This window comes from Danio rerio, chromosome 9, assembly GCF_049306965.1.
Source record: "Danio rerio strain Tuebingen ecotype United States chromosome 9, GRCz12tu, whole genome shotgun sequence".
NCBI classification, from domain to species: domain Eukaryota; kingdom Metazoa; phylum Chordata; class Actinopteri; order Cypriniformes; family Danionidae; genus Danio; species Danio rerio.
The window spans coordinates 25,376,185-25,398,972 of NC_133184.1; the positions used below are offsets into that span (position 1 = coordinate 25,376,185).

The following is a 22,788-nucleotide window of genomic DNA, read 5'->3' on the forward strand; positions in this document are numbered from 1 at the left end:
TACATGGGTTGTAGACTCATTATTGCTGTGCATTGTGGGATTGATGGAGTGCACTTCACAACATCCACTATGGTTTGGGATACCACTCAAAATGGCTGTTATGGGGGGGCAACTTCGGATAACAATTTTAATGTCTTTGGGTGCTGTGGGATGCACAAACATTGAGTTTTGTTCAATCGATTTAAAGTTCTTATTTTACTGTGCAATTCCCTCACAAGGGCAGACCAAAATGTCTGAATTGCCAGAAAATGTCAGAATTAGTTTACCTTGTTTAGTGCACAGACAATGCATGGCAAAGCTGTAATTCAGCCCGATTAAAAAAATAATAAAATTCACACGATACAGAATTTGGATCAAAATCTGACCCAAAATCATACTGTATAACTGGCTTAACATGTGAAAATTATTACAGTTTTTAACAATTTGTACATTTTTACTTTGCTGAAAATTTGATTTGTATTAAAATATTCTTAAAATATATTTATATAAATATTACACCGGTGATATCAATATTGAAATGTCAATATATTTTCAGTTAAAATAATTGTACCCTTTCATTGTTTTATACTTCTTTCAATACAAATCTTGTCTTATTATAGCCTTATTGTATTTCTGTAATAAAAAATTTATTCTACATCTATATTACAATCTTGTTCAGATGAAAGCAATAATGAGAGAAAATTTGGTTGGAATTTGGCATTTTTTTATTTATGTCAAAGCATTCCATATTATTCAGCTGTGCAAATCACATTGAATATGAAGATCTTGATTTCTCATAAAATAAACGGTCCCAGACTGTTTGTATTCTATTAACTGATAAATGAATTTAAGCATACTTTTAAATCATAAACCTATAAGCTAAACTATTTACCCTTATTCTGTTATGATCAATGATTATTTTCATTTTACACCAATATTTACAAATTACTTAATAATAATAAAAATTGTACACTACTATTAAAAAATTTGAAGTCTGAAATCGATGCATTTGAAAGAGTTATTTTTTAATTATTTTTTGTATAAAATAATGCAATCTTAAATTGTAAATTGAAAATTTGTCAATTGTTAATGTTTTGCATTTTGATATATCTTAAATGTAATTTATTCTTGTAATGTCAAAACTAACTTTACATGATCCTTCATAAGTCATACTAATATGTATATTTTGTGTCTCAAAAACATCTCATTATCATCAATGCTGAAAACTGTAATCTGTAAAATGAATTGTCTTTACTGTCATGTTTGATCATGGAATATAATTTTAAAACTGTAATTTATTTGCTAATAATAATAATTTTAAAAAGAAATTATACTGAGCCCCAACCTTTGACCTGTAGAGTAAATGAGATTAAATGTATATTATAACTCACCAAGTGATATGTGACTAATGATTGCAAAAATCTTTTATTTTTAATTTCTAAATATGAAAAAATGTTATTTCAAATCAAAAAGGTGAGCATCTAAACAGAGCTTGATTTGGCACATATGACCAGGTATTCTGGAAGAGCTTGTTGAACGCTGAAGATGACGTATGTTTCTCCCATGTCAGACAAGCTATCATAACGCTCCAAGGGGTCTCCCTTTAAGGATGGGGGCAAAATGAAATCTGGAGAACCAATCGCAGAGTTCCCGGTGAGGACCTGTGCCTGAATAATGTAGACATACTGTTCATGCTCCAGATTCCTCCACAGCTTCAGGGCTCCCTCCACTGAAGTGCTGAAGTAAATTCCATTGCCATGCCTTTGTTCTAGAAATAAAGGATAGGTTCTAGAATACGACTTTTACAAGAAATGCTCTCAAAAACAAACACAAAACCCCAACGATTGTTCTGAGTGTCTTCATATTTCTTACCTGCAGGAGGGGCAAACTCCTTCTGAAAGCCAACTCTGCAGATGAGATCAACATATTGAGCAGACACACACTGGTAGAGGCGCTTTGGTTGGCATTTTATTCTCTGCCTATTCTTGTCAAATAGCTGTTTCAGCACGATGTTCTCTAGCTTCTCCACCTGTAACAACCAGTCCAACCACATGCCTATAGATTATTTTAGTACAGCAACAATGTACTAAACTTCCTCGTTGCCATCTGTGTTATAGTACAATATAATATGTAGTGTTTGGAATGGTAAATTAGTCACCTTTATGATAGAGAGCCTGAAGGCAGTGGAGGCTTTCCTTCCTTCTATTTCCAAAAAATAATTTTTGGTCACAGGATTTCTTGCATAAAATGAATTGTTAAGAGACTGGAAAGGATCCAACAGGCCTGTTTTAAAAAAGAATGTTTTGAGACATAAAATAAACATCAACACAAAAATAAATTAAATAATAACTTCAGTAAAAATAGTACATTTACATCTTAAGGATCATAACCTACATTTCCTTTTCACACTGCTTGTTTTTCCAGTATTGTCAACAATAAGCTCATACTTCAAGCTGACTTTGTGGTTTTTGAACACATGGTTTTCTTCCCCAGCCAAAAAAGCTTTCTCCAAAATCCCACTTATTTCAGGTGTTTGTATCCAAGGCTCTTCTTTACAGCTCCAGCGAACCACGGAATAGAGAATGTCACGTTCTTCAGCTCGAGCAAAATCGTTCTGAGCCTTACAAAGCATGGACTCCACCTCAATCGCTGCACAGCTGACACCTGAGGGACTTCCAGTGATGGTTATGCCACCATTCCCACTCCTGAAGAACTCTTCAATGCGAACATCAAAAACTGCTTGGAGAGTGAGCAGGAACTCATGTTCTTTTTGGCCAAGATATATCACATGGTTGTTATTAATTGTGCTCTTTCCAGAAAGCTGTAGCATATTACAAGCCCACCCTTTTGCTTCTCTCAAAGATTCATTGCACTTTGTAGCACTTTGAAACATAACAGATGGCATTTCATTTGTTGTGGTTTCTTTGGCTGCAGAAGAAAAAAGATTGAGATTAATGTAACTTTAATGTTTTCATGAATATATTTATTACCATCTGGACAAAATTATGACACTTTCAAATCAGTAAAAATAAATATAGACTGCTATACGTCATATATTTACTCACTTGCCACATTGTAATTTTGCCTGTGTTGTACTTCTGGTGACGTTGCCTGTCCTTTCCTCTTTTTCATCTCATTTTCAAAAGCCTAAACATTACAGTGAAACCAAATATTGAATAAAATAGAAAATGAATGTTGGGCACCAAAAAGCCAGTATAATAAGCAAATCACCTTCATCATGTCATTGTCTTTTGGAAAAACAACAAAGTATACATCCAGTTTCTTCCTTTTATTCTGTTTGGCAAATTCTGCCACAGCATCCATCATGATTTTGGCAACCTCCCATTTTTTGAAGTCCAGATTACCAGTGCCAATAGCTGGGAAAGAGATAGACTCATAATCCTCAGCAGCTTTCTTCAGAGATTCCAACACCACATTGAAAAGAATCTACAGACCACAACAAATGAGGACACATCATGAGAATTAATACAGTGGGATATTACTAAATTACTAATAAAAATCAAATCTACCTCTTTGGATTTAGAATCAGATCTATGTGCACAAACAGTATGGAAAACAGATTTGCAATACAGATTATATCCTTTTGTCTTGTAAAGAACTTTTGAACTGTAAAATGAGGTATTGCTTTTCTTTTTGTAAATCTCATTTTGAATCTCGTCGCCAGCTTTCTTCAAAATTGCTCTTGAAATCACCCCCTGGTGCAATTTACAATCTGGTGCAATGGTATTTACAAGTACGTCAACCTGGTGATAGAAGCAAATTGAAAGGAAAACAAATATTAAAAGTGTTAAAGGAATATCAATGTAAAATGTTTTTTCTTCACTCAGTGGTATAATTAAACACTTTTCATGTGTTTCATGTTTTATGTTTAACAATATTTTTGAAAAACTTGTTAGAAACATACATTTAACAAAATTATTAAGATCACATACACTACCGGTCAAAAGTTTGGGGTCATTTTTTTTCATGTTTTTTTAAAGAATGTTTCTGTTCATCAAAGTGGCATTTATTAAATGTTATAAAAAATACATTGTTAAATATTTATTACAATTTTAAATAACTGCTTTCTAATAATGTTAATAATAATAATTAATAATAGAGTGATTTCTGAAGGATCATGTGACTCTGAAGACTGCAGTAAAAAATTACAGGAATAAATGATTGAATTAAATTATAAACTACTTCTGAACTGTTATTTTATAGTGCAATAACATTTCACAATTTTACTATTTGTACTGTATTTTTGATCAAATAAATGCAGCCTTTTTGAGCAGGGCAAGCGTATTTTAAAACATTTAAAAATCCTACTGACCCTAACTTTTGACTGGTGGTGTAAATCTAAAGAAAAGCTAAAGGTCTTTATTGAATAGTTTTTCTATGGGTGCTTGAAATTGTTCAATCTTACCATTTCATCTTCAATAGCCCCTCTTTTAAGGTACAGGATTATGTTCTCAAACTGCAAGCTTTGGCTTGTAGAGGAGGTCATGCTCTGGCTGCTGTCTTTCACAGCCCCACTGTACAATCTAGAGGTGCTTGGTGGATCAAAAATTGCCCTAGTGGCTCTCTCCATTTCTTGAACTGAGGGTTCATCGTTATTGACGAGATGGATTTCTAAATTCCTGCCCTGGAACCCTCCATGATCATGGAATGTCTTTATAGCCTTCACAATAATGTCTGCACAGCGATCTCTTGGAAAATTGAAAAGTCCAGAACTCAGAGCAGGAATTGCAACAGAAGTTATGTTTTCACGAAGAACGGTTTGTAGGATACTAGTAATAGCATTATATAACAACGGTGTAGCATCTCCAATCTCTTTCTGGGTTGGATTTTGAGGCACTTTGGGACCCACAGCATGTATGATATATTTAAATGGGAGATTTCCAGCAGGAGTAAGAACAGCCTCACCAGTTTTCACGTATCCATATCGTTTTATAATATCATCACTCCATCGCTGGATCTGTGGTCCTCCAGCCATACTCAGGGCTTGTGCAAGACCTCCTCCATGCTGTAGTTTCTCATTGGCTGCATTGACCACAGCTTCGACCTTATGCTGTGTAAGATCATCTTTCCAGACTGATATCTCCACTCCACTGGACAGCCTTGTGAAATATCTTTTCTCAGCACAAAAAACACCACTTGTGTTACTTAAGGCTTCAGACTCTTTTATATTGTGGAGAATAGCCATGCAATTAAATTTTTCAATAACTGCATGGCAAAAGGCATTTCTACACTTTGCCAGAATGGCAGCCTGCTCTGCAGCCAGAGGTAGCAGACCCTGTTCTTTGTCACTCATGGTTTGTAGCTTCCTCAGGTCACAGATGTATTTGGCCTGGGAGAAAATAATGTTAAGAACTTTTTAAAAAAATGACCACAGATTAATAATTAGTCAAATTTATCTTTTGGAATTTGCACATGCTCTATAATGGCACAGAAGCTGTCATTGGGAAAGTACCAATAGGTACACATTTGTATCCAAAAGGTACACACTTATGTATTATTATATAACTATACAAATGTGGACCTTTTGAAAAGATAGTGCCTCAGTGACAGCTTTTTTACCGTTATGTCTGAGAGTCCATTTTTATTGCATGCTAACAGGATCAAATACTTTATTTTTTTTAAAAGGTTCACCCTTCAAAAGGGTGCATCTTAATGCCTACAAAGTACATATTGGTAATCTGAAAAAGCACCACCTCAGTGAAATATATTTGATAACTGAAAAAGAATTTTAAATTGAGAATGAGATCATGAGAAAATAAAAGTTGTGATCGTGAGTAAATGAGTTATGTCAAGATTAAGAGATGATCACAAGAAAACGAGAGAAAACTGAATGTATGCTCATTGTTTTAATATAAGTGAATTTACTGTGCTGTATGTCTATGCGTGGGTCAGTTTTTTGTGATTTCATACAATTCAGATGTGAAAGCTTTTGTTTAGCAGTGCTGGACAGACTATGGAAAGGATCCACTTAAAATTCAATAAATTCATATCAGATAATTGGTTGGCTTGTTTTGTTTGTTTGTTTCACACATTACACATCACAACTAATCAAACTGAACATTTAAAGGATAATTTCTTCAACAAACTGAGTGAGGATGCTTGTTGCATGATTTTGCACCAAATGGGAACTAACTGGCATTCACTGTTATTAGTTGAAATGTGTTAAATGATTGTTTAGTGTTTTGTTTTTATTAATGTTTTGATTTACCTTAATAATTTGTTCAACTGTAAATTGCTAAAATACTATCAAACTTTGTTAGAAATCTGTACAAATGAAGCATTGGTTATTTTAAAATAGGGTTTAAAGATAAATTATATATTATACAAATAGAGAATAATACAAATCTAACAACAGTGATCTGAATCAAAATTATAATGGTTTTGATTAGGGTACTTTAAACAATTTTAACTTTTAGTGCATTTGATACATTATTGAAACATTAAGGCATCTTAACACATTTTAAAATGTGATGTTTTAGAAAGAGAGTCATTATATTTATACTCTTTATTGTTTTCATTCAATTTATTGTTGTTGTTAATTTGTATTTTAAGTCTGCTGTAATGAGTAATTATTTATTTATTTATTTATCTCCCAAAATATCAGACTGTGCCTCCTGCAAACCTATATTTTCTGATGGCCCTGTGAATTTGGTTTCCTGTGGTTTAAAGTTTCCAGGGAAATAACACTAATTGATTAATAACACAAATTAATTCATACTAAATAGTAACATTGTATCACACACGAATTATAAAATATTACGAGATGATCTATAGTTTATAAAATTGACAGTTCAAAAATATCACAAGAATTTCAGGAGTTTTTAAAAACAAAGCATTTTGTTGAAATTCATTTTAATAATCTAACTGTGGCTTTTATGCCTTTTTGAATGTGTTCTTGATAGCTCATTGTATTTCATGGTTTTCAAGGTTCTTGTCTTTGTTTTGTTGGAATCCTAAAATTTAATTTGTTAATATAAACTAACATTCAATAATGATAAAGAGTGCAGCATTCATTATTCTTAATGTTCTTATTTCTACATTTATAAATACATACATACATACATACATACATACATACATACATACATACATACATACATACATACATACATACATACATACATACATACATTCAAAGGTTGCATCAGTTAACATCAGATCGTGTACTGTGTACAAATGTATTTTTATCAACTAACATGTTGTAAAGACTGTTAAGTCTTGTAAGTTTGCACAGCACAATACCGGGAAGATCAGGTTCTTCCAAATGGAACAGGTTGTGTAACCTTTGCTGAAATTCACTGCCTTCTGTTGAAATCAGATGATCCAATATTCAGCATGACTTACAAACTATACCAAAATAACCTAATTTATCTTTATATCGATATCTTTCTATCACAAGATTTAAACAATCAAATAAATAACTTTGCTAAAAAGACATTTTAAACCAGCCCATATGCTGGTTGGCTGCTTTTAGCTGGTAAAGCAGGCTTATTTTAGACAGTTTTAGGTCTCTTCCAGGCTGGTATTAACTGGCCAATCCAGCTTTCCAGCCCTACCACCTAAAACCAGACTGGAAGTGGGCAAACCCTTCTAAAACCAGGATCATCAACCAGCTACAATAAGCTTAGGCTGTTTTTTTCAGCAGACAAATTCAGTGTTATATTTCTTTATTCGATTTGTATGAAAAAACTTTAAGTTAAACTAATTTAAACTAAATTAAATAGTGACTTTTTTTAAGTCACCATATGTACACGTAGCCATTTACTGAAATGTCAGAGTTTTGGTGCGAGATTTTCTTTTCGAGTGAACTGTCCCTTTACACATTCCCGTCTAAACAACATAGCAATTTCACATACCGCAAATCACAAAAATAATAAATAACACACTGATCAAAATATTGTACAGTTTTCTGTTAGGAAAGCTTTATGTCGTGTTTTACAAAGGGTATGCATGCTGTAAGGTAGTATACACTGTAGTACGACACGGCAGTAAATTGGATAAGTTCTCTGCTAGCTAAGGAGAAGACAGTCCTACTTTGTTTTTAAATTTTCAAACAGCTCTTACCTGTGCTTTGACACTTCTTTAAGAAAGACGCCTCGATGACTGTCAAAAATGAAGTAAAATGTTAGTTAAATAGAGATCGAAAGCGAAAGAGTCGTGCTACTTAAACACATTAAATGCAAACAGAAGTCGACTCTAACGTTACCTTCAAATGTTAACTTGACTACTACAACATTTATTGCAGTACTTTGTTATTTTTCTTTCTTTCTCTTGTCTTTCTTCTAATTAATATTAATTTGTCAAATTGATGATGAAAGGAAACTTACGTTACCAAGTGGGTTTCTGCTTGAAGCTTTGTGTGCGGAAAACCCCGCCTGTTGTTAGCTGCATGACCAAGAGAAACAAAAGTGAAAGTTTTGTGCCCTTAAAGTGAATTCGACAAACACTGCAGTCACAGGACAGGCAGACATGGATAATGCTGAGTTCCCGTACGCTCTCTGCGTGGAGGGCCAGTGGGACCCCCGTACTCCTAAACTAAAAAACAAGTTTATAATCTATTTCCAGAGTAAGAAATCCGACGGGGGCGATTGTGTGGTTGAATACAGCGTTTCTGATGGGCAAACAGCGACTGTTCGGTTCAAAACAGAGCAAGGTAAAGTTGCCTACCTGTATGAATATCTTAGTAAATACCATATCATCTAGAATGCGTAAAATAATGAGTTAGACGTTTCATTTTTTTATAGTTTAAGACCGAAACGTGTTGCAAGTTACAGTGGGAGGAGTCAGGAAACGAAACTAAACACATTTTCATTGCCTAAAGAATGTATAAATAAAAATTGGATTTGTCCACTCATGTGTGTTCTCATGTTTACATTAGTGAGACGGCGAGTTGTTAATAAACAAACGCATGAACTCAAGATTGGTCAGAAAACTGTGAAAATCACTGTGAGTCTTCCGTCATCAGAGGCCTCAGATCCCCAGGTAAAAACACTAATATATATCCCAACTGAGTAACGCAAAGTTATACTGCTAATACACTGACTTGGACTAAATAGTAAACTGTGTTTTTTAGGAAGCAACGTCTTCAGTCAGCACAATCACGGCGGGTAAGTTCTCTCCAACTTTGAAAAAAAGTGGTTCTGCTGCCCTCTGCTGGTCATTACCAACAGGACACTTTTTCTTCTTTACAGGATATATCGGTTTTATTATTTAGACCTTGGTGAAAAACTGGTGCATGTTGTACTTCAAATTAAACAAGAAAACCTTTTGATCAAGATACCAGTTTTGTCGTTTTGATAAATTAAATTTTCAATTTAATTTAATAAGAGAAAGGTAGATGGCAACACTATCTTATACGGTTTGCGTTTTACATTTTAACAAAATCGGCATTGCATAGCTGCCTACTGAATAACTGAATGACATTTTATTAAAGACAGTGACAAATTAAATAAATGCATGGGCTAGAGGTTTTCTATTCCACTCCTGCTAAAAAATCACTGTGTTCTCAAAACATTTTTTCTTCACAAGCTGCTTAATTTTAAGATTGGTTTTAGAGTCTAACAATGAATTTTCTCTTGTATGAAATAAGTAAGAAGTATAGCAAATATAAATGCATTCTATACGAAAAAAATATAAATATATTTATTATCAAGATACAAATTCTAATGACAAATTTTGACTGTCAACAGAAAAAGTTTTATCTGTCACTCCATTGTTAAATTAAAAACAAATTTGTGTCTTTTCCACAACATTTTTCTTATTTTTACATTTATGCATATGCATGCAGAAGCACAAAATCATATGAAGCTGTTTAGTATTTCCCTGCATTAAAGTGCATGCTAAGTGTGATGAACTCTGACCTGCTGTGAATTCATATCACATTAAAATCATCAATAAAAGACCTCTTAGCTGAATTATGTGTATACAGAAGTCAGCATTTAAGTAAAATGCTATAAATTTAATATTTGACATTTGATTATGTTAAAGTAAATAAATAAAAAAAATAAAATTATTTAATAGCCAAAAACATTTGGCTGAACATGTTCTGGTAGTTGCTGCTAAGAGGAAAAATGCACAAAACAGAAAATGGCCCTTAATCCCTATAGTCTTCTCTCAACCATACTACCCCATTAAGATGGATTAATATTGTCAACCCTTTTCCCACTATCCATAATTTAGTATAATGTTCAACTCTAGTTTACATTTTGAATCAATTAGCTAATCTTTTTTCTTTCACCTACAAACCTTTTTAAATTTCAAAGACGCCCCCACCCCCAGTTTTTTAGGTCCACTGAAGTACCCACAGAAATGTATAATTCCTTAAGCACTTTTATGGCAGTGTGGTCTCATACTGCTATGCAGTTACCAAGATTTTATAGAACTTTATTGTGGTAATTTCATCACATCCAGCACAAACAGGATACCTAGCGTAAAGAGATAGTTCACCCAAAAATCGAAATTCTGTCATTATTCACTCATACTTTACTCCTTTCTAATATTTACTTTTTTTCTAATCTCATTTCTTTATTCTGTATAACACAAAAGAAGACATTGTGAAGAAAGCTGAAAACATGTAACCATTGACTTTCATAGTAAAATACTAATACTATCGAGGGCAGTGCTTGAGGTTTTCAGAAGACTTCAAAATATCTTTTGTGTTTGACTTAATAAAGAAACTCATAAAGGTTTAGAAACACTTGAGGGAGACCAAATACTTGTTAGTAATTTAATAAAATCCCTTTAATAATATTATTTTTTTAATTAAATTTTATCTTGAAATATAAATAAAATGATTTGAGAGCTTACTGCTATGATTTTTCTGCTGTAACGCCATGCTGAATGCTGACAATATTACTGATAATATTGAGTGTTTTACGTCATGACGGTCCTATGTACAGTTGTCATGGTGTCAGACTTTTCAAATGTATGATATTTTATATTCAGGTGAACCACTGAGGGAAGAAGAGAAGACGACTGAGTCATCTGAGGAAAATGAAGAAGACACAACTATAAGATCAGCTGTAATTGAAAACATTCAAAACAGTAATCAAGAGTTTCTGACAATTCTGGTTGAAAATGTGCTGAGAGGATCTTCAACTGAATCCAATGACTTCAGCATTGAAATAATACCAGAAAGCAACTGTGCTGTGGTGACATTTTCCAATAGAAAGGGTAAGTCATGTGTAATGTTCTCCAGTTCTCCATATACAAAATACTACTTTGGAAAACTTTACCAACACTTTTTGTGTTGATCACCTTGCCTTTTTTCTGTTACTTTATTTTTTTTGTATATTTAATTTTATAGATACAGAGACTTTTATCATATCCTGTCAAAGCAATGCAATGATTAAGAAGAAAAACATGAAAGTGGGATTGCTTGAGAAGACTTGTAAAGTGAAAGCTGAAGGCCTACCTCCGAACACAAACTCTGACTACCTCATGCTCTACTTTGAGAAATTTGGAGAAATAGAGGACGATGGGGTAACAGTTGATACGGACGAGTCAGCAATAATTACTTTTGCAAATCCTGAAGGTAAATAAAAGTGCTACATTTGATTTATTTGTTTCATTTGAATTGCTGTATATGTATAAACTATGCAATATGTGCTTACAGATGTGCAAAAAGTCATCAAACTTTCACATCAGATTAAGAAACATCCGTTTAAAGTACTGCCATACAATGAAAAGCTACAAACAGCTCTATATGGCAAAGACAGACCCACCCTAAAACTACCAGAGGCATTTACGGAGAAGATGGACAGAAATGTATGGCACCACTTAAAGGAAAACCAAATATCTCTAGATTTAGTCAAGCAAGCAATGTCCTGTCATTTTTGTGTGATGGATTTTCAGTCGTCAGAAGTAAAGATCAGTCCTTTGCCATCTCTACTTCACCAAGGTGAGCAGACAAGAAAACTTATTCAGACATGGAGAGAAAATGCCCTCTCTGGGTTCACCATGTCAATGTCTAAGTTCAAATCCGTTGAGCTCCACATTCAGAAAGATGCATGGACAGATGTACAGCCTGAAATTTACGAAACAGTGGCAGAAGAGGCAGTCACACTAGTTCCCTATGCGGATGAAGGGACAATAGCTGTAGCCGGACTGAAAGAACAGGTGAACGACATTGAGAGAACTCTGAAAGAAACTGTCCAGAGAATCACCCAAAAAATCCAAAGAGAGAAGGGCAGCGAGTCAGATGAAATCAGCATGACTCCATCTATTTACAATCTTGTTCTCTGTGATGGACTGAAGCAAGAAACTAATGACAAATTTCCTGAAATGGACATAACATATCTTGTGCACAGCCAAAAGTTAACTCTTTATGGTCTAAAAGATGAGGTCCTGGAAACAAAAAACAAGATACTGGAGGCCGTTCTTCATTTGATTCGTAAACCAACTGAACTCAATCAGTCTGTTTTAGATTTTCTGCTGAAGAAGGATCTCGAGGAGATGACCAAAGATTTGTTTTTTAACAAAGGAGTCAATGTTGCTTTAGAAGCTGATGGACAGAGAGTTTTGCTCGTTGGGAAAACAGACAAGGACTTGAGTGTTGGAGAGAAGCAGCTGCAGACAGACCTGGGTCATCTGAGCTTCAATGTAGATGATCCTAGTGTTTTCAGAAGATCAGACTGGCAAGACCTTGTCTCTAACATAAAAAACAATTTCAGAACTGTTGCTGTACAGACATGTGCTAACAAAGTTGTGGTTTCTGGCTTTGTAGACTCCATTAATGACGTTGAACAACAGTTATATGATTTTGTTCAGGAAAACTCTCACATGGAGAAAACTCTGAATGCTCATAAGACTGTTATCACATTCATAAAAGATCACAGAAAGCAAGACTGGTTTGAAGAGGTGAAAGGTAAAGTGAGTGTGGATTTCAAAAATGACAGCATCGTGATCAGTGGCCCAAAGCTTCATGTCTGTGACTGTGTGCCTTTGTTTGACAACTTGTGCACATCTGCCCATCACTGCACTATGAAAATAGTTAAACCAGGAGCAAAGAATTTTTTCAAAGAGAAAGAGCCTATGTGTGTTTCATATGCCAAGACAAATATGAATTGTTTGGTCCAGTTAATAAACGAGTCTGACCACCCACATGACACAGTTGAACCACGAAAAGTCAAATCTGTCTATCAATTTAAAACACGTGAGGGAATGGAGATTACTGTACACAAAGCTGACATGTGTTCATTTCAAGTGGATGCAGTGGTTGGTGCGTGTAAAGAAACCCTCCTACTGGATGGAGGATTAGCAAAGGCACTCTCTGATGCTGCTGGTCCTAAACTTCAGAAAGACTGTGACAAGCTTGTTAAAGGACGGAAATTCACAACAGGAGATGCAGTTCTCCTCGATGCAGGAGGGCGTCTGCATTGCAAACATGTCATTTTAGCAATAGGGCCACATTATAATTCTTCCAAACCTCAAGAATCTGAAAAGCTCTTGAAAAAAGCTGTCAAGAGGAGTCTGAATGTGGCAGATCAAGAAAGCTTCCAGTCCATAGCAATTCCGGCCATCAGTTCTGGTGTGTTTGGTTTCCCAATGGACCTTTGTGCATTCACCATTGTAAAAGCCATAAAGGAGTTCTGTGATTTTGTCGAAGGAGACATTGCATTGACGAAGATTCACTTAGTTGACAATAATGATAAGACAGTTCAAGCCTTAGAAGCTGCAGTGAAAAAAGTTTATGGTGTCAGTGACCAGAGCACAACTGGAAGCAGTTCAAGCAGCCAACAGCAAAACAAAGCAAGTGCTTCTCCAAGCCAACATCAGTTAACCACATTCTTTCAAGGAGCATCACAAACAGAAAGTTTTCAGACAAAAGAAGGTTTAACCATCACCCTAATGAAAGGAAATATTGAGGATACAACAGTGAGTTCAGTGTTTACAGATTATGCATTTAATGTCTTACATTTGTGTATTTAAAGTATGAAAATGTCAGTGCACTCTAAACTGACAATTCTATTCATTTCTGCACCCTCATGTTGAAAACTCATAAAAAAATTTAATCTTTGGAGCACAAATAAAGAAATTTTTAATTAAATCTTTGAGATTCGTGACTGTCCATTGACGGTCTATTAATACAAAATAAATATCTAAAAGTCTTTAAAAGTGACAGATCTTTTTAAATGAGGAAAAGATTTAATTTAAGCGTTTAATCACATCTAAACATTAATCAGCAGACAATAATTGCAGCATTTAAATTTGGTCACAGAAGCTTAAATATTTAACAAGTGACAACCAAATAAGTAGTTTTAAAGGGTCAGGGTTTAGTTCAATTTGAAATGTCAGAAATGTCCCAGATTTCAATATTTCTTTCAGTGTGTTTCAATAATGAACAAAATATTTATGGACTTGGAAAAATATGATAAAAAAATTAAGGATTATAAAATTGTCATTTTAGGATGAACTAAATTCTTATGTAAAAACATGATTTCAGTGCCAACCTGTTGAAATCTGCTTTTTTGTACAGATGGATGTTGTTGTGAACACTCTCAGCAGTGATCTAAAACTTAATGTTGGAGCTGTTTCAAATGCCCTTTTTAAAGCAGCTGGTCCACAGCTTCAGGATCTGCTCGATCAGCAAGCCACAGGCCCTGCAAGCAGTGGTGCAGTCTTTGAAACAGCAGGAGCAAACCTGAAGAATAAACTGGTGTTCCATGCTGTTGTACCACACTGGAATCAGGGACAAGGAAATGAGCAAAAGGTGATATTTGAGTGATTTTAAGTGAGTATTACATTAAAACGTGATGCTTTAAAAGTGTTTTTATTCTCTTTGAGCAGGTGCTGGAGAATGTGATGGATACATGTTTGTGTAAGGCAGAGCAGCGTCAGCAGAGCTCCATTGTATTCTCTGCTATTGGCACTGGAAACCTGGGATTTCCAAAGTCACTGGTAGTCAGTACAATGCTGGACTCAGTCTTCAAGTTTAGCACTAAAAGAAGTTCTAAACACATACAGGAAGTGGCATTTGTTCTTCACCCCAAAGATACACAAACCATCCAGGTACAAGATGTATAATGTCTGTCTTATTCTGTAGATCTATGTGGAATCAAAATTCTGTAGATGTTTAACACTTACACTAATAATGAATTATTGGCAACTCTATGGTGTCCACAACAGGTGTTCACAGATGAGTTCAGCAAAAGGTTTTTGGGCCAGTCTGCCTCTGCAAGTAACTCCACACAACCCCAAAGTACAGGTGCCCATAACTTTAATCTTATATTGATTCTTACCATTTTATTCTGACTGCCACATTTGCTGTAGCTTCTTCTCACATGAAATACAATGTTTACATATCTATTTAAGCTAAATCCTTATTTGATGCCTTTTGTACCATAATTTGTTTTTTTATGATTATTATTATTATTATTATTATTTCTCAATGAACTCACAGGCCCCTTCTCAAAAGTCACAACAAAATCTGGCATTCATGAGACTACAGTGGGAGGAGTAACACTTCAGGTCCTGAATGGTGATATCACTACTGAACAAACAGATGTTATTGTGAACTCCACTACTAAGGAATTCACACTGAAAGCAGGTAAAGTGTCTTATGCTGAATCAGTGGAATACTGGTATTACATGTACTCGTGACATCTAAAGCGCAAGTTAGGGATGATTGAGCTGAGAGTTATGTTAAAAATAATGTTTTATCTCAAACTGTCAAGGTGTCTCGAAGGCTATTTTGGATAAGGCTGGTCCAAATGTTGAAGCAGAGTGCCAGCAACTTGGTGAGAATCACATTTTAACAATTAATAATACTTAAATAATACTGAAATAGTTATTAATCTGCCAAACGGGCACTGAAGCATTAAGAGTTTTAGCAAATTTAGGTGGAGTCTTCTAATTGTGTTTTTCAGGAGCCAAGACTGACAGTGGACTGATAATGACTCAAGCAGGAAATTTACAGTGTAAAAAAATCATCCACATTGCAGCACAGAGTAATGCTATTATGATCCAAAAACACGTTAGAAAGGCTCTGGAAATGTGTGCTAAGGAAAAGTTAACCTCCATTGCATTTCCAGCTATTGGTACAGGTAAGAACAAGCTCAACAGCAAACAGTGTTTTTTTATGTACAGTGGAGATCAAAATAAAAAGAGCAATCTATACGTTTCCTAAATTTTGGTATAACTGAAACAAAAGCAGTAAAAGAGCAGGCTTTAAGAATATTTTATCATAATCTGAAAGCGTATAAAAAAAACTCAAGATATTAAAAAAGAACACTGATCAAAATTAAAGAAATACTTTAAGAATCCTCAAAGCTCTTGGAGGTACATTAAAACCTGGTGGTAATTTCTTTAATAATCTGTCGATTTAACTGGCAGCCTAATTTTACAGTTTTCACTGACTTTGCAAGATTGAAACCCGAGATGACCCTTTCAGCCATAGAAAGAAAAGATGGTCATTCCATATCTGTGATTATTAAAACATTGCAACTTTGCTATGTCACTAACTCATTTAAGTCTCCCAAGAGAATTGTATTATTGCATGTTTTCCAACTGTTTTGACTTTGGTAGAAAATTTTTAGTTGACTTGAACATGTTAGTAACACTTTAACTAACATTAACTAATAAAAACTTATTGTAAAGTAATACCTAGTTGATGTTCTCAAAATATTTGGTGACGTTATGGCTAAGAAACCCAAAACAGTCAGTGAACTGTGAGAGACTGAAGGGAAGCTGATCAACATCACAGCAGAACAGCTTAAGAGACTACGGATACCACAGATGTCCTTAAATTGTTCAAAACAAGAGCTAGTCAATTCTTTTGATTACTGTAACTTTCAGAACTTTTAGTTCTTTATGCTATAATCATTGCTTTTCTAGCATTGCACAGCCACTACTATAGTTCCTACCAGTTTTGATTTATCAAAATTATGTCATTGCAAAAAGTAAAACGTGGATTTTTTTTTTTTTTTTTTGTAGTCTTATTTTGATCTTCATTGTTTAGTAATACTATTTTTACTATTTCTATACTTTGGATTAGCATTATTTTTAAAGGCTCTTTATAGTTATTCTTATGCTGTCAGTTTAAACTTTTACTTTTATAATGAACATGGAGTATAGTGACAAAATGTATTTTTTTTAGGACAAGCAGGTTTGTCTCCAGGTCAAGTAGCAGACTCCATGCTGGATGGTATGCTGGAGATGCTAAGAAAGACTCCCCAGTCCAGTCTCAAGTTGATCAGGTTAGTTGTGTTTCAGGCACACATGCTCCCTGAGTTCCTCAAAAGTATGCAGAATCGAGAAACTGGACCTGCCAAACAAGAGAAAGAGAGCACATGGTCAAAAATCAAAGGTAATCAACGTCTCATCACTTCACATCAACTTAAAGTCATAGAACAGAATAAAGTCTGCTTCATTATTAGAACCCCAATACTGAAAAAGTTGGGACATAAATGCAACAAAATATCTGAATTGCTGACTCTCATTAACCTTTATTTAAAGATTCATCATGTTTTCATGGAGCAAATAAATAGTATTTTGTAAATGTAAACTAATATTGATTTCAATGGCTGCCACACACTTCAAAATAGTTGGGACATATGCATGTTTAGCAAAGTGTCACTGTGACCAGCTTGTTAAAGGATAGAAAATCACAACAGAAGATGCAGTTCTCCTCGATGCAGGAGGGCATCTGCAATGCAAACATGCCATTTAATCATCTGGAAACTCAGAGTACTAAATGTTATTCAAAGATTTTGCACAATCTGACATAATACAAAAATTTGAATGCTAAGCAATCAGTGGTCTTACATTTTCAATAGCATACAGAGCTGGAAGAAAATAAGGCCATTCAAGCACATTCACTGTTTCCTAAACCATGCTGCTGTAGTACAGTTAGAATGTGTTCTTGATCTTATAGCCAGAGGCCTTCACTGAAAGATGGCATTGTGATGGCAGTAAATGTCTATGTATTCTCCATATGCATCTATGTCAATGGTACCTTTGCACACATATGCCAGTGTCCCATTTTGATTTGGTCTGCTGCATCCAAGAACCAAGAAAGATGTTTGCTTCTGTCTGTAAACAAAGTCTGGTTGGTCTTTTTGGACTCTGAGTTTGTTTTTCCCAGAGACAAGTTGAAATGTGGACTCCTCTAAGCCCAGCACACATTTTCATTGTCTTTTGACATTCAAAGATAAGCTGTGGTCTGGAAAAACAGCAGCATAACTACACAAAACTGATGTATAGCTTTCTCCATGAAGAACAAATATTCTACTGGCATTTCTTGATGCAGCAGCTTAAAAAGTTTAGTGACGGTGGTTTTCTAAAATTGTCCTGTGCTCATGTGGCTTTACCTAACAGGACATGACAGTTTTTCATCCAATGTCACCTGAAGTTTCTTGCCTTGCTCTACGCAGGTTGGGATTTCTCTGGATTCCCTCGATGATTGTACAATTTTATAGATGTTATTTGATGTAAGACCTAAATAGGTTGAAATTTTGCATTGAGAAATGCATTTTTATTTTGTTGACAACTTTGGCCATCCTAACTTGTGGTACAAAATGACAAGCAATGGTCTAGCTTTAAGAAAAAAGACAAAGATGCTCATTTAAAGATGCTCTATAACCTGGGCAGCGCAGTGGTGCAGTAGGATGTGCTGTTACCTCACAGCAAGAAGGCCACTGGTTCGAGCCTTGGCTGGGTCAGTTGGAATTTCTGTGTAGAGTTTGCATGTTCTCCCTGCGTTTGCGTGGGTTTACTCCAGGTGCTCTAGTTTCCCCCACAGTCCAAAGACATGTGGTACAGGTGAATTGGGTAAGCTAAATTGTCTGTAGTGTATGAGTGTGTGTGGATGTTTCCCAGAGATGGGTTGCGGCTGGAAGAGCATCCACTCTGTAAAAAAACGTGCTGGATAGGTTGGCCGTTTATTCCGCTGTGGCAACCCGGGTCGATAAAGGGACTAAGCCGAAAAGAAAACGAATAAATTCTATAACTTTTTCACTTTTTTTGCTTTTTATTAATTAATTTATTTATTCATTCATTTTATTTTAGCTTAGCCCCTTTATGCATTAGGGATCGCCACAGAGGAATGAAACGCCAACTTATCTCGCATATGTTCACAGTGGGTGCCCTTCCAGCTGCAATCCAGTACTGGGAAACAACCATCCACACTCATTCACACACATACACTATGGTCAATTTAGTTAATCTAAATCATCTATACTGCATGTCTTTGGACAGTGGGGGAAACTGGTGCACCCGGAGGAAGCCCACGCCAACACTGGGAGAACATGCAAACTCCACTAGGAAACACCAACTGACCCAGCCGGGACTCGAACCAGCAACCTTTTTGCTGTGAGGCAACAGTGCTAACCACTGAGCCTGTTGCCAATATTTTGCCTTTGTCTAGCCTTTTTGTAGTGTGTTGCAGCCATCAAAATTATAAATTGTTTACATTTACAAAATACATAAAATTTTGTCTGTGCAAACACTAAAACACTAGAAATGTTGTCTTTGTTAATTAAATAAAAGTTGGAGAATTAACCATAAAAAAATTGTAGATTTCATTGCATTTTACAAAATTTCACCTCTTTGGCAATTGGGTTTGTTAGATGCATGTTTTTTGCTCAACATGAACAGCAAAGTTATCAAATTACAGTTGTCTAAAGAGTTTAATTTTGTGTAACTTGCAGCATTTGCAGCCACTGCTAAATCATACCTCACTGGATCTTGGGAGAAAGAAATAAAACAACATGGTGGCAAAGACTTTGTCATTGATGGTGTGGAAGTTGATCCAGTCTTTTTTTCAATCTGTGGACCATCAAAAGCAGAAGTGGATCAAGCTAAGATTTTCTTAGAGGACATGATCACTAAAGAACAAGTGTTCCAGTCTATCACAGACACAGCCATACTTTCCTTATCAGATAAAGATCAACAGCGAATCCTGGACCTGCAAAGCACCATAGATGTGACTATACGGCTAGAATACAAAGCCAATAAAGCTACAGATGAGTCTCCAGGAAAGGCCACACTCATAGTACAAGGTCTTAGTCGAGATGTGCTAAAGGCCACTCACGAAATCAATGAAATGCTTAAGTCAGCCAAAGAAAACGAGATCCTAAAAAAGGAAATGAATTTGATGAGTGAACTTGTGGATTGGCAGTTTGAACAGGGTGGGCAATATAAGAGTTTTGATGAACGTACAAATTTAGAATTGGAAAAGGCCCTTTCCAGACAAGCTGCAGACACCAGTATCACCTTCCAAGGCCAAACTTACCAGGTCAAACTGCCTGAAGGTCCTGCAGTGAACAATGCTGGTGGAAACCAGATGAACATCAGACGCATTGACAAACTGAAAGGTAAGATTATTACATTTGTCAATCAGATATGGTTTTATTGCACTACAAATAATAATATATTTAACCATGTGTGTAATGGTGTATTGTTTTTACTTTTAGCAACTGAAAGTATTCCACAGCATTGGGATGCAATGGGGTCTAATGAATTAAACAAAAAGTTCAATTTGCAACCAACTAGCACAGAATACCAAGATGTGTTGGGGCGCTTCAAGGCAACTTGTAGAAACAACGTCTTGAAGGTGTGTGCCAGATTAACTCCACTGAGGTTTCTGAAAGCGTTATCTTATTTTGATCAATGCTCTTTTTTTAAGTATTTCATTTTTTAGACTGATTCAGAACATGAAATAATAATAATTTAAATAATCTTAAAAACTTGTCTTTTACTACTGTTAGAGTAACTTCTTTTTTGTCCCTACTATTAAGTTTGTCATACACATTTGTTTCATAAACCAAGTATTTATAGCACATGCACACACACACACACACACACACACACACACACACACACACACACAGGTATAAAAGTAAATAGGAATAATTTTAAGGTAAAACAAGGTGTTTAAAACACACAATTTTCCCCAGTTTTAGTTTAGCCAATATATGCTGAAATGGCATTGAAAGGGGAAAAAAAAATAATAAAATTTAAAAAATAATAATATATATAAATGATTGTTAGTACAGACATGGATACCCTGATAACCTCATGATTTTTGAGAGGAATCCTGGAGTTGGAGTAATTAATAATGTGAAGCAGTTGGAATTTTAGCAGAATAACACAACATTCTGTCAGTCTGATATTTTTCTTCTCATCACATGGTATATGGAACATTGCTAGTAATTGCACCTCCTAAATTATTTTTAGCACACAATTCATGGAACTTTGTAGGATTTCAACTCCTTGTTATGGATAAGATTTTTCAGATGTGTGGGTTAATTAAGGACGTCAAACTGGAGGGGCGCAACCCTGCAGAGTTTACTTCCAACACATTTACCTCACTCACTCACTCACTGTCCTTCCACTTATTCCCTTCTTTATGTCAGGTTTCACCAATACACTTAGCTGTACATTTCATGCAAGCCAGAATGACTAGGTTCGCTGGATAAGGTGTTTAATTAGGGTTATATCTAATTATAATCAGAAATAAACAGCTGGTGCAATAAACTGTTTTATTCAGTATAAAACACAGTTTTATACTAAAGCTCTATTCATTATGTGATTCTGAATTTTTTTTACTATAGATTGAACGAGTCCAGAATCCTGGGATGTGGAAGAACTACCTGAATAACAAAAGTGTCATGGAAAAAAAGAATGGTCATCAAAACAATGAGAAAAGACTCTTTCATGGAACCAGTGAGCAGACTATCAGTCACATTGAAAAAAGTGGCTTTAATCGGAGCTATGCAGGAAAAAATGGTAAAGCATTGGCTACATTCTGTAAATTATTTAAACTGAATCAATGTATGTTTTTTTTTTTAACCCTTGATGCTTTTTTACAGCTGCAGCCTATGGAAATGGCACCTATTTTGCACTTAATGCCAGCTATTCGGCCAGTAACACATACTCAGTGCCAAATGCTCAGGGACATAAGCACATGTACCTCTGCAGAGTCCTAGCAGGAGACTACACTAAAGGACAAGGGGGGATGATTGTGCCACCAGCAAAAAATGCCAACTGTGACCTGTACGACACGGTTGTGGATAACCCTGCTGCTCCCACTATTTTTGTAGTATTCCGAGATGATAATGCTTATCCGGAATATTTAATCACCTTTACTTAAACTCACTGAAGAGAAGTCATTTCAGACATCACATCAGATATACAATCAGGAAGATTTTGCAAAAAGAAAAAAAAGTTATAATAATAATAGAGTTCTTTATTGACTTAAAATTTGAAAGGGCTTTACTTCTGACAAATTTATTGTGCCTTATAATAAATTTATTTTGTTATTTCTGCTGTAAAACGTTCAGCTGTTTACACATTTTTGTCTCTTTAATTCCAATGATTTCACTGTATTTTTATTAAATTTGCATAAATAATACACTGAGAAGCCAGATTGAAGCAAACTGCATGATAAATAAAGAAATTCAAAACTTATAATTGTATCATTGCTATTTCTTGCCCTGATATACAAAAAGAAAAAAGAAAAAAAAATATATATATATACACACACACACACACACATGCAGATAAAGTCAGAATTGTTAGCCCCGCTGCATTATTACACCAGTTTATTTATTTTTTTCCTCACTTTTATTTTATCTTTGCCATGATGACTAAATAATATTTGACTAGATATTTTTCAAGATTTAGTCATTTAGCAGACGCTTTTATCCAAAGCGACTTACAAATGAGGACAAGGAAGCAATTTACACAACCAAGAGCAACAATGAATAAGTGCTATAGGCAAGTTTCAGGTTTGTAAAGTCTAAGAAGGGAAGTATTAGTAGTATTTTTTTTTTTTTGTTTTTTGTTTTT

The 22,788-nt window shown here is 34.9% G+C and overlaps 2 protein-coding genes across 5 annotated transcripts; one reads left to right on the forward strand and one right to left on the reverse strand.

Moving 5' to 3' along the window:
* Positions 1-682: 682 nt before the first annotated feature.
* Positions 683-8,391, reverse strand: parp9 (poly(ADP-ribose) polymerase family member 9). Of its 3 annotated transcripts, none has more exons than XM_073912682.1 (10): positions 8,333-8,391; positions 8,065-8,103; positions 4,406-5,329; positions 3,510-3,743; positions 3,211-3,426; positions 3,045-3,126; positions 2,374-2,907; positions 2,138-2,262; positions 1,852-2,008; positions 683-1,747 (listed from the first exon to the last, which is right to left on the reverse strand). In XM_073912682.1, the coding sequence occupies exons 3-10, from the start codon at positions 5,291-5,293 to the stop codon at positions 1,461-1,463; spliced, it is 2,523 nt and encodes an 840-aa protein (XP_073768783.1). In that variant the 5' UTR covers positions 5,294-5,329; positions 8,065-8,103; positions 8,333-8,391; the 3' UTR covers positions 683-1,460. The 3 variants fall into 3 exon arrangements, with proteins under 3 accessions (XP_073768783.1, XP_001340167.2, XP_073768782.1); XM_001340131.10 differs by having other exon boundaries at positions 8,328-8,391; XM_073912681.1 differs by having other exon boundaries at positions 8,207-8,391.
* On the forward strand, positions 8,358-22,407 carry parp14rs1 (poly(ADP-ribose) polymerase family member 14-related sequence 1). 2 transcript variants are annotated; one of them, XR_012385031.1, is made up of 17 exons: positions 8,358-8,653; positions 8,879-8,982; positions 9,074-9,107; positions 10,945-11,172; positions 11,306-11,533; positions 11,615-13,875; positions 14,477-14,710; positions 14,788-15,009; positions 15,127-15,205; positions 15,401-15,547; positions 15,675-15,737; positions 15,867-16,043; positions 17,096-17,305; positions 19,647-20,312; positions 20,412-20,706; positions 21,430-21,726; positions 21,810-22,407. XR_012385031.1 is itself a non-coding variant. In NM_001114447.2 (17 exons), exons 1-17 carry the CDS (start codon positions 8,470-8,472, stop codon positions 22,088-22,090), a joined length of 5,433 nt encoding a protein of 1,810 aa, NP_001107919.2. In that variant the 5' UTR covers positions 8,468-8,469; the 3' UTR covers positions 22,091-22,378. The 2 variants fall into 2 exon arrangements, 1 of the variants encoding a protein (NP_001107919.2); NM_001114447.2 differs by having other exon boundaries at positions 8,468-8,653; positions 20,412-20,551; positions 21,552-21,726; positions 21,810-22,378.
* Positions 22,408-22,788: the final 381 nt, after the last annotated feature.